At 38.5% G+C, this 12563-nt stretch overlaps 1 protein-coding gene across 1 annotated transcript in view; it reads right to left on the bottom strand.

Annotated features, from left to right (window-relative positions):
- Positions 1-417: 417 nt before the first annotated feature.
- The window catches only part of LOC113930383 (centromere protein V-like protein 1), a 28287-nt gene continuing 16141 nt past the window's right edge, over positions 418-12563 (bottom strand). The window contains exons 2-3 of the mRNA XM_027607590.2: positions 1007-1134; positions 418-837 (exon numbers count right to left, since the gene is read on the bottom strand). Of these exons, the coding sequence (XP_027463391.2) occupies positions 418-837; positions 1007-1134 (548 nt within the window). The remainder of the gene's footprint in view (positions 838-1006; positions 1135-12563) is intronic.

Raw genomic sequence — 12563 nt, 5'->3', positions numbered from 1 at the left:
AAAGGCAGAGGCTTAACCACTGAACCACCCAAGCGCCCCTACCATGGTATTTCTAAATCATAGCCTTATACTCATTTTAGCATACAGCAAAAATGGCCACAAATGAGGACTTCTGGTTCCAGCGCCCTTGTGTGAAGAGGTTGGAAATCATCACCCCCTTTTTTATAACAAGAAGACCCTGTACAAACTGAATCAACTTTTTTTTTTTTTTATTTTAACCCATTGGATAACTGAGGTTGCAGGGCAAGCCACCACCCTGAAAAACAGATTCGACAACCACGATTTGCTTACTTGGAGCACATGCCTCTAGAACCATAAACATAGAACACTTAAATGGTAAACTTGCTTAATTGCTTAAAGCTGAGCGTGTACTGCTAGGACAGTAAGGGGGCCTTCACGTGTTTGTGGGCTTTACCTCTAGGGAAATGTTCCCTTGTCCAGCCAGTGCGGGGCGACGCCATACACGCCGGGGTCAGAGACAGAGGCGTGGAAACTCTGCACCCCGCACCTGCTGCAGAAGCTGTGCAGCGCCGGGTGCGCGTGGGATCGATAGGTGACGATGCTCTCGGCGCCCAGCAGGAGAGTGAAGCGCGAGGCCGGCACCAGGAAGTGTCGGTGCTGCTTCTTCCTGCACAGCCTGCAGCTGCAATCCACCACGCGCAGGTCTGCGGGGGCCCAGACCGCAAAGCGGACCGCGCCGCAGTGGCAGCCTCCCGTGTGATACACCAGGCCTGGGTACTCGAAGGTGTCCAGCAGGAACTTGGCGGCGCCCTCGCAGCTGAGGCCCCGCCGCTTCCTGAACGTCTCCCAGCGCTCCCGCTGCGCGCCCAGGTCCATCTCATTGAGGGATTTGGGAGGGCGCTAGGGCCGTGTATATGGCAGTGTTCTTTGCAGCGCTTCCCTGGACTGCCGGCTTTCTTTCAGCAGTGTTGTTTGCCGCAGCAGGCTCCTGACCCTGGCTTGGACTAACACGCAGCCGTGCGTGCCTGGCGCCAGGACCCGTGGCTGAGCTGGTGAGGGGTAGTAAGGGTGAGGGTGGAGGTGGATGGCGGGGAGAACGGGGAGCAGGGGTCCCTGGGCCACTCTGTTTTGCGGTTGGGCGGCAGTCCTTTTCCTTATCCTGACTGCGGCATCCTCAGCCATTAGTGTAAATCTGGCTAAGTTGTCACCCTGCAGTGCTGGGTGGAGAGTGGGGCTGTGATCCAGGGGAATGCTCGGTTCTAAGAACTTTTGGGGTTGCGCCTTTGTCTGCACTACCGTGGTTGGCCACTTGTTGAAAACGAGGCCAAAAGACCCTTCCCCTGATACGAAAATAACTTTACTGGTGTAATGTGTTGGCAAGCTGTATCTGTAGCCCCTTTTCCTAAGAGATGTTTTTTTTGTTTTGTTTTGTTTTTTGTTTTGTTTTGTTTTACATCGTCCATAGACACTTGGAGATTGCCTATATCCTTGCTCATTTTGTTACACATACCTGCCCTGGGACCATGGACATGATCCTGCAGTTCTCTGGGTCCCAGTAATCTTGTCTGAGAAAAGGGTAATAATACACTCTATTTCGAGTGTAGGGGGGAGTGAATTCAAGAACATATTTGAAGTATTTAATATAGCAGAAAAGAATTGGATTTATTAATTATTTCTAAATTCATCTTACAGTAATTACCTAAGTTTTTTTTTTGATGTAGTGATCCACGATTCATTGTTTTCCTATAACACCTAGTGCTCCATGCAGTACGTGCCCCCCTTAATACCCATCACAGGGTTAACCCATCCCCCCACCCCCTCCCCTCTAAAACCCTCAGTTTGTTTCTTAGAGTCCATAGTCTCTCATGGTTCGTCTCTCCTTCCGATTTCCCCTCCTTCATTTTTCCCTTCCTTCTCCTAATGTCCTCCATGCTATTTCCTGTTTTAAAAAATTTCATTAGATTTATTTTTAGTTTTCTTCTGTGTCAAGATTCAGGAAGTATTCTGAATGCTGGATGGGTAAAAGCCAGCATAACTTGATCCTTCTCCTTAAGCATCTCATGTTCTTGTGTGGTAGGCAAACAGACAAATTACATGAAAGGGTTTACCATGAAGAATTAGCAGTCTTTTAGGGGTATCATGAGAATTTAAAGGAGAGACACAAAGGAAGAAGCTGCATACTTGGATGGGCTGGGGGATGAGTGGCCAAAGAAGAAACAGGATACCCAAGAAAGCCATCTCCTTGTATGTGTGAAGGAGCTCATCTGTATTTGACAATTCCACTTATCTTTGGGTTCACATTCTTGATTCTGTCAGTGTAATCTTGAACAACATCTATGTCTTTTACCTGGAAAATAAATAGCAAGAGCAGGGGGCTCTAGGAACACAGATGAGGACCATTTGGAAGTATTACTAAGTTTATTTTTCAAATGAGGGAACTGAGACACAAAATGGTCAGAATTTCCCATGGTCCCACCAGAAGTTAATAATAAAGGTGATATGAACTAGATAGCCTGATCCCCGTATGGAGGTTCCTTGAAAAATTAAAAATAGAACTACTCGATCCAGCAATCCCCCTTCTAGATTTCTCATATAAGTGAGATGTGGAATATTTTTCTGTGTCCGACCAATTTCACTTAGCATAATGTCTTCCAGGTTCATCTATGTTGCCCCAAGTGCAGGATTTCCTTCTTTTTTTTTTTTTTTAAAGATTTATTTTTTTGAGAGAGTGAGAATGAGAGAGAGAGAGTACATGAGAGCGGGGAGGGTTAGAGGGAGAAGCAGGCCCCTCGCCGAGCAGGGAGCCCGATGCGGGACTGGATCCTGGGACTCCAGGATCATGACCTGAGCCGAAGGCAGCTGTTTAACCAACTGAGCCACTCAGGCGCCCAAGATTTCCTTCTTTTTAAAGACTGAATAATATTCTATTTTATGTGTGTATCCACATTTTTTTGTCCATTTATCTCTTGATGGACACTTAGGTTGTTTCCATACTTGGGCTACTGTGAATAATGCTACAATAAAGATGGGAGTGCAGTTATCTCTTCGAGATAGTGATTTTATTTTTTTCGGATATATACCCAGAAGGGGGATTGCTGAATTGTATAGTAGTCCTATTTTTAATTTTTCAAGGAACCTCCATACTGTGTTCCATAATGGCTGAACCAATTTACATTTCCACCAACCATGCACAAGGTTTTCTCCACCTCCTCACCAATACTTATCTTTTGAGTTTTTGATAATAGCCATTCTAAAAGGTGTGAGGTGGTATCTCATTGTGGCTTTCATCAGCATTTCCCTGAAGATTAGTGATGTTGTGTACCTTTTCATTTACCTATGCCTATTTGTATGTCTTCTTTGTAAAAATGTATATTCAGGTCCTTTGCTCATTTTTAAATGGTTGAGTTATATGAATTCATTATATATTTTGGATACTAAGCTCTTATCAGATATGGTTAGCAAATATTTTCACCCATTCCATAATTTGCCTTTTCATTTTTTAATTTTTTCCTTTGCTATTCAGAAACATTTTAGTTTGATGCAGTCCAACCTGTTTATTTTTGCCTTTGTTGCCTGTGCTTTTGTCGTCAAATAAAAAAAAAAAAGTCATTGTCAAGACCAATGTCAAGGAGCTTACCCCTATGTTTTCTTCTAGAAGTTTTATGATTTCAGGTTTTATATTTAAATTCTGAAAACATTTTGAGTTTATTTTTGTGTATGATTAAGATAAGGGTCTAACTTCATTCTTCTGTATGTGGATATCAAGTTTTTTCAGCAGGGTTTATTGAAGAGACTATCTTTTCCCCATTGAGTATTCTTGGCTCTCTTGTCAAATATTAGTTGACCATATATGTGTGTGTTTACTTTTGGGCTCTTTATTCTGTTTCAATGGTCTATGTATCCGTTTTTATGCCAGTACCATATGGTTTTGATAACTATAGCTTTGTAATAAGTTTTAAGTCAGTAAGTATGAGGCCTTCAGCTTTGTTATTCCTGCTCAAGATTGCTTTACTACTTGGGAGCTTTTGTGGTTCTATAAAATTTGGGGGATTATTTTTTTCTATTTCTGTGAAATGTGCCATTAAAATTTTAAAAGGAATTGCACTAAATCTGTGGATTGCTTTGGGTAAAATGGACATTATAGCAACATTAATTCCTCTAATCCATGAACACCAAATATATTTCCATTTATTTGTGTCTTCTTCAATTTGTTTCATCAATGTTTTATAGTTTTCAGTGTACAGATCTTTAACTTCCTGGTTAAATTTACTCTAAGTATTTTATTCTTTTTGATGCTATTGTAGATGGGGTTGTTTTCTTAAGGTATTTTTGGGTAGTTCATTGTTAGTATATTGAAACACAGGTGAATTTTATATGTTGATTTTGTACCCTGCAACATTTTTGAGTTCATTTATTAGTTTTGACAGTTTTTTGTAGACTCTTTAGAAATTTCTTTCCATAAGATAATGTCATCTGCAAATATGGACAATTTTACTTCTTCTTTCAGGATTTGGTTGGCTTTTTTCCCCTTTATCTTGCCTAACTGCTCCAGCTAGAATTTCTAGCACTATATTGAATAGAAGTGGTGAAAGTGGGCCCCCTTGTCTTATTCCTGATGTTAGAGGAAAAGATTTCAGCTTTTCCCTGTGTATGATGTCATATATGCTTTTATTTTGTTGAGGTACATTCCTTCTATACCTAATTTGCTGAGAGCTTTTATCATGAAAGGATGTTGAATTTTGTCAAATGCTTTTTCTGCATCTATTGAGAAGATTATATGATTTTTATCTTTCATCTTGGTAATGTGGCATATCACATTTATTGATTTACATAGGTAGAAGCATCCTTGTATCCCAGGAATATGGCTGACTTAATCATGTTGTGTAATCCTTTTAATGTGCTGTCGAATTTCGTTTTCTAGTATTTTATTGAAGAGTTTTGCATCTATACTCTTCAGCGATATTGTCCTTTAATTTTCTTTTCTTGTAGTGCCCTTGTCTTGCTTTGTCATAAGGATAACAGACCCTTTACAAATGAGTTTGGGAATCTTCTCTCCTCTTCAATTTTTTGGAAGAGTTTTAGAAGGATTTGTATTAATTCTTTCTTAAATGTTTGGTAGAATTTACCAGTGAAGCCAAAATTGTAAATTAAAACCACAGTGAGATACTGCTGCACACCTATTAGAATGGCTAAAATCCCAAACATTGACAATACCAAATGCAGAAGAGGATATGGAGAACCAGGAATTGTCATTCCTTGCTGTTGAGTGTGAGAAATTATATGACCACTTTGGAAAACAGTCTGGCAGTTCTTTCAAACCTATTGATTTTGTATCCACATCCTTGTTTCTGTTGACATTAAACTAAAACTTACTTGAGGTATCACATGGAGATTAAAAGAGATATGGTATATAGAATGCCTAGTAGACATTTAGAATATCCATCAATGGGACATATAATTATTTACTGGATACTATTAAAAAAGAGTAGGGGCACCTGGGTGGCTCAGTCGGTTAAGCATCCAACTGTTGATCTCAGCTCAAGTCTTGGTCTTGGGGTTGTGAGTTCGGGCCCTGCGCTGGGTTCCACGCTAGGTGCAGAGCCTACTTAAAAAAAGCAGACTAATACATCTTCAACTATAGTCTATAACATTGTTCAGATAGGTTTGTTATAACATTCAATTTCACAAAACCCTAAATATGCTATTGTACTAGGAATAATTATTTTTTTTCTGCCTAGATTTTAGCTCAGAGATCACGGAATCCCTGATTTCAGGAGTGGCTGTGATCATCTGCAATTAATTATTAAATAACTTTTCTTTGAGATGATTAAGTTCTCTGGGCCTCAGTTATAACCAATGTAAACCAGTTAAGAATAATGTCTACTTTGTAGAATTGTTGTCATAATTAAAAAATATAATGCATTTAAAGTGTTCAGCCAAAAAAAATAAAGTGTTCAGCCAGTGTGTGGCATATGATGAGTTCCCAGTAGTGGACACACTCATTATTAAATGTTATTAGTAACATGAAGCAGGATCATAGTTTCTCTGGTTTGTACCTTTCAATCTAGTTAATATTTTTTAGTGCATCTAGGACATATAGTAAGACACAAGATACTCTAACAAAGGAATATGGAAGAATAGAAGGAGCCTCTGCTTTTAAAAATTTATAATCTACTTAGTGCAAAAGATTTATTTTAAACTATTTTTTAAAGATTTTATTTATTTATTTGTCAGAAAGAGAGAGCACACACAGCAGGTGGAAAGGCAGGCAGAGGGAGAAGAAGGCTCCCCCCGCTGAGCAGGGAGCCCAATGTGGGACTCGATCCCAGGACCCTGGGATCATGACATGAGCCAAAGGCAGATGCTTAACAGACTGAGCCAACTAGGTGTCCCTAGTGCAAAAGATTTGTAGAAAGAGTGAAGAATGAAAGGTAAAATTGGGGGAAATAATTCTTTTTTTAAAAAAAAGATTTTATTTAAGAGAGAGAGAGAGCATGAGCAGGGGAGGGGCAGAAGGAGAGGGAGAAGCAGGCTCCCCGCTGAACAGGGAGACCCATATGGGACTTGATCCCAGGGTGCTGGGATCATGAGCTGAGCTGAAAGCAGACGTGTAACCGACTGAGCCACCCAGGTGCCCTGGGGAAATAATTCTTAATATAAGAATACTAATTAGTAAATGTACACAATGCACAATTGATTTAGGCCAGGATAATCAATGAATGATAAAATCATCAAGTTAAATATTATTAGAGAATAAGGTATTGAAGTTAACCCACAGATGACTTAATAATTACTAAGGGAAAATATTCATTTAACTGGAGAGGTAGTTGGTCACCAGTTTAACCAAGATTGAGGTAAACTGACATTATATGTCTTTTGATGTACAGTATTAAATATATAATTCCACTTTTGTAGTATTTTTGCCAAAAATGTTTAACTAGAATCTAATCATGAGGAAACTGAAAAATATAGATTGTGGGACATTCTAAAGGAAAACTGGCTGGAGTGTTCAAAAGTCCAATGTCATGAAAAACAAAAAAAAAAAAAGGTTGAGGGATTTGTTCTAGATCTTTAAAAAAAAGAAAAAAGAGAGGCATACATCCAATAGATCAAATGATTGAATCTTGTATTAGGGAAAAACCTGTCTATGAAAGACATTTGAGGAACATTTGAGAAAATTAAAAATATATTTATATAATATCATTGAATTAATGTTTAATTTCTTAAGTTTGCTAATAGTCATGTAGGAAATGTCCTTATTTTTATGACATGAATACTGAAATATTTAGAAGTGTCATAATATCTGATTATTTCTTCCAAATGGTACAGCATAAAGTTTAGATAGATATTTTATAGATAGATGATTGATATAAAAAAGAATGTGTGCTTGCAAACATGGAAGGTTATTAACACTCATCTTCAGGTAATCATTTTATGTTTTTATTTTTAAAGATTTTATTTTTAAATAATTTCTACACCCAACATGGGGCTCGAACTCACAATCCCAAGAGTTGCATGCTCCACAGACTGAGTCAGCCAGGTGCCCCTTTGGGTACTCATTTTAGTCTTCTTTTAGTCCTTTCAAATTTTCTGTAAGTTTGAAATTTTTCAAACTTCAGAGTAGGAGGTAGATATTTAGTTCAGTTGCCTAGCATCAGCTATAATCCAACAACATAGAAACCAATTATCTACTAATTTTCTAAATATTATATTGAAACTTGTAAATTGTTATTAACAACCTCAAAGATGCAACACATGCCAAGGCAGAAAACAAAGAACACATAAAAAAAAAAAAACACCTCATGTATGCAACTTGGACAGATGCAGGTATTAATGCTCACTCTAGAAGAAGAATCATTTATAATTTAATAGTGGAAATAAATGTCTCTAAATAAGTACATCATTTTCCCTTGGGAGGAGACATCATCTCAAGAAAACAATTAAATATACTTCAGAATATAGTTTTTACACAGTTATCCCCTAACTGATTTACATATGTCTCTTGAAATCTCAGAATCATAACTAGAGTATTTTTGTACATTCATTGTCCATCTAGTGTTTGGTCAACCCATGCATTAGAAAATTATTCACTTCTTAATCTGTGTACAATGATATACTCAGAACACACATATGACTTATAGCCATGTTGTGGAGGTAAACAAGACTACCGGTCTTCCACTAGTTGGGTGAAGGCCAGATCAAAAATGTTACTCCTTTTCCCACATTCCCTCACCCTCACTTTATTTCTTTTCTTGAGTTATACTAGTTTGATAAATATTTATGATTCCTTGGACCAAATACCTCAATTACCACAACATAAGTTTTCTTCATCAATTCATGCAGCTTCTGAAGACAGGGTAAAGCTTTAGTGGAGATCAATGAAACCAAAAGGCAGGTTATAAGTCAGAGCTTTAGTCTGCCGATAGATTTCCCTGAATTTATAGTTCCTCACAGTTTGCAATATTTCCCTCTAGGTCAGGGGTTTATAAGGCCATTTCATGGGGTTAGAAAAGTCAAAATTACTTTTGTAATAATATTAAAAGTTAGTTGCCTTTTTCACTCTTGTTCACTCTCTAATAAATAGCAGATTTTTTCCAGAGATGACAGGAACTGTGACGACATCCTCACTCTGACATTTAATGGAATGTGTGTTTGTATATTCTTATATTTGAAAATTTTCTCATTTTTAATTTCTAATACAGTAAACATCAACTGACATGACTCACATAAGCTAAAGCATTTCAACATCCTCAAACATTTTTAAGAGTGTAAAGGGTTTCTGAGACCAAAATATTTGAGATTCATTGCTCTATTTCATTCATTAAAAAAAAAAGTATTGAATGCACATCATTGACCATGTAACAGGTTCTGTAACATATGAGGGGAATACAAAGATACCTCTAACCATTTATAAAAACCTACTATGTAGTACATACTGTAAGTTAGGTTTATGTACCTTATTCAATTTAAACCTCCCAACATACCTTCAAAATAGGTATGGTCACCTTCATTTTACAAATGAGGAAAGTGAGTCCTTAAGACCAAGACTAAAACCCAGTAGTGTCCTATCAGATGATAAGACCACTATAAATTCCACTTTATACATATATGATGCAGGATAGTTATTCCTCCTTCACATTTATTTCTTTTCAGTGAAGCTGAAAAGTCAGCAAAACTGGAGTCAGTCTACCTGAGATAAAATTTTAGAATGAAAGACAAAATTTGGATGAAAACTGTATTAATGTTTTAGTAACACTATCTGTAAACACATGTAACTTTTTTCTGTTTGATCAATACTTTCTCTCAGGGGGCATTTGGTTAGGATTACCAGCCACTGAAACTCAATTTCTTATTTTATTTTATTTTATTTATTTATTTGACAGAGAGAGACACAGCGAGAGAGGGAGCACAAGCAGGGGGAGTGGGAGAGGGAGAAGCAGGCTCTCCGCTGAGCAGGGAGCCTGATTCAGGATTCGATCCCAGGACCCTGAGATCATGACCCGAGCTGAAGGCAGCTGCTTAATGACTGAGACACCCAGGCGCCCCTGCAACTCAATTTCTATAGGAGGCAGATATTATTACCTACACTGCATAACTGTTAGAAGAACTAAATGAAATAATGTTAGTATCAATTGCCATAAATTAATATTAAGTACCAACACTCACTGAGTTTATATAATTGCTTGTTCTAAGGTATATACATTTTCAGGGCTAAACTTTATTGACTGCTTATACTGAGTCAGGCATAGTTCTAAGCACTTCATCATATATCATCATTTCATTTAATCCTCAAGGCAGCTCCAAGATATGGCAGCCATTATTATCTAACTTATGGATGAAGAGAATGAGTTACAGAGATGTTCAAAGAATATCCCACGGTCACACTGAAATTTAGCAACGAAGCTGATATGAACCCGGCCGCCTGACCCAAGAGCATGCTCTGAGTCAGTTCACTACATGGAGGAGGACAGAGAACTTGGCCAGGCTCCTCAGTTATAAAGTTGGGGGTGGAGATCCAAGTCCATGTCTGTAGGACCTCAAATCTCTCCACTCTTAACCTATCCCTACCCTATTATTCTTGCCACATTAGATGCTCAGTAAACAGTAACCTAGTCTGCTCTATTGGCACTGTCCAGTGAGCAGTTCTTTATTTTGCACCTACTGTATGTCAGTCTGTGTGCACTGGGGTGAGAGAGAAGAATCAGGCATACTTCTTGACTTTAGTCTAGAAAAAGAGACAGAAACACATTGTATTATATTTGTCTGCTTGGGTTGCTATAACAAAATACCACAGCCTGGGGGGCTTAGACAACAGAAGATTTTTTTTCCCCCACAGTTCTGGAGGCTAGAAGTCCAAGATCAATGTGTTGGCAAGTTTTTTTTCTGAGGCCTCTCTTCTTGGATTGCACCTGGGTGTCTTTTCACTGTTCTCACACATCTTTCCTGTGTGTGTGTGTGTGTGTGTGTGTGTGTGTGTGTGTACATTCCTGGTGTCTCCCTGTGTGTCCAAATTCTCTTATATGGACACTAATCAAATTGGATTAGGGCCCACCTTGAGGGCCTTATTTTAACTTAGTCACTTCTTTAAAGGCTCTTACTTGAATACAGTTGCATTCTGAGGTACCAAGGCTTCAACATATGAATTTGGGGGTGACAAGATTCAGCCCATAGAAAATGTAACATAGAGTTTTTTAAAATAACCTCTTTCCCTTAAGGTCAGGTTGACTTCAGGCCTTCAAATAGGATGAAATAAGGAACAGAAATTTGGAAAACACATCTCAGGAATTCTGAAGAGGCTGTTACAATTTTGGGTGATTTCAAAACAGTTTTGTGACACAATAACCTGTGGCCCAGGAATACAAGGTTTTTTATTGTCAGAGAGAAAGCATACAAAATCAGGGGGAGAGGCAGGCAGAGGGAGAAGCAGGCTCCCCGCTGAGCAGGGAGCCCGATGTGGGACTTGATCCCAGGACACTGGGATCATGACCTGAGCCAAAGGCAGAAGTTTAACCGACTGAGCCACCCAGGCGTCCCTACATGTATGTATAATTTAATACTCAAAACAATACATCCAAGACCATTAAGTACTGGTCTTATTCACATTTTAGAGATGAAGAATCATAGCTATAGGGAAGTTTAGTCAAATTACCTGAGGTTATTTAGCAAAAAATAACAGAACCTAGAATCGAACCTATATGATATTCTGAATCCACAGTCAAATATTTCACTAGGTTACTTTCCTTATGATGGAAAAAATAAATCTCTTTTTCTGTCCCTGTCTGTCTCTGTCTCTGTCTCTCTCTTAGGAACAAGGAATGCCATTATTATTATCAAGTCACACAGTTATTCTCCTATTGCTTCATTTAAGTAAAAAAAACCCATGTGTTACAGAGATTGTGTAACAAATTGTCATTATAAGCAATTCAACTCTATCAAGTAGGCCACATAAGTACAAAATGAATTCCTTTGAATAAGTCAACAATTATTCTATGAGTGTTTGTTTGCACTGAGTTAGGTATTAGCAGTGTAAGAGTATGTTAAATCTTGCTCTCTATATTCAAAGATCCTACAGTCCGGTTGGAATGGCGGTGCATATCTATCTTGTACTCTGGTAAAACTGGAAGGCAGTTTGGTGTAGGATGTCACGAGCATCAGATTATTTCTGGCACATAGAGTATAGATAAGGAAACTGTTCTGTGTCAGCACACTGACAGACTTGTATATGGGCCATGTAAACTTTGAAAAGTTTGACCTGGAGCTGGGTAGAGTGCCCTCTTGTCCTCCAGGAACATGGAAAGATGGGCTGGTGTCTGAGATGCTGCTACACAATCATTTCTCACCATCTCCCTTATCACCTCTCTGGTTCCAATACTTTTCATCTTGATTCCTCCCTTCCCCCTGACCTCAGGGTACAGGTGAAAGCTATAGAATAGCCCAATGCCTGTCTATAATATGGAAATGACTCTTAAGCAACAGAGTTCCACACCACTGATGATGCCTTTCGTCTGGCTAATTTTGCTTTGATGTCATCCTGTGGAACAGGGGAAGTGGGAGGTGACACCATGTGTATGTTTCTTTTTCTGTCTATGTAAGAAATAAACTGACTTTATCTGGGCTTGTTGTTACTTACGAAAACTGTCAGCTTGTTTGACAGGAAGCTTTCAGTAAATGTTAGCTACCACTTCTATCATACATCATTTGAGCATTAGGGATTAGAATGGTCCAGGTATACAGCATCCGTCAATAAATGGAAAGAATTATCATTTATGCACATTTTGCTATTCATAAGGAAAATGTGGAATAATAAATGCTATAATTGCAGACAATATACAGAATTCTGGTGTTCTTGATATGGATTTGATCTTTATCTGAGGATATGATGATCTAGCCCTAAGGAATACACAGAATCTGGCATCATGTGGGATGTTGAGTCTAGCTATTAGGGTCAGAAATATCTGGGCACATGATAATAATACTAAAATCCCTCTTTACTGTGCCAGATACTGTTTTGAGCTCTTAACATGTATCATCTATTTTGATCCTTACAAAAATCTAGAAGGCATGTGCTATTACTGTGCCCAACTGACAGATGTGAAAACAGG

Source organism: Zalophus californianus, chromosome X (genome assembly GCF_009762305.2).
Source record: "Zalophus californianus isolate mZalCal1 chromosome X, mZalCal1.pri.v2, whole genome shotgun sequence".
NCBI classification, from domain to species: domain Eukaryota; kingdom Metazoa; phylum Chordata; class Mammalia; order Carnivora; family Otariidae; genus Zalophus; species Zalophus californianus.
Note: the sequence above shows the minus strand (reverse complement) of the source record. Positions and strands in the feature narration are given on the sequence as shown.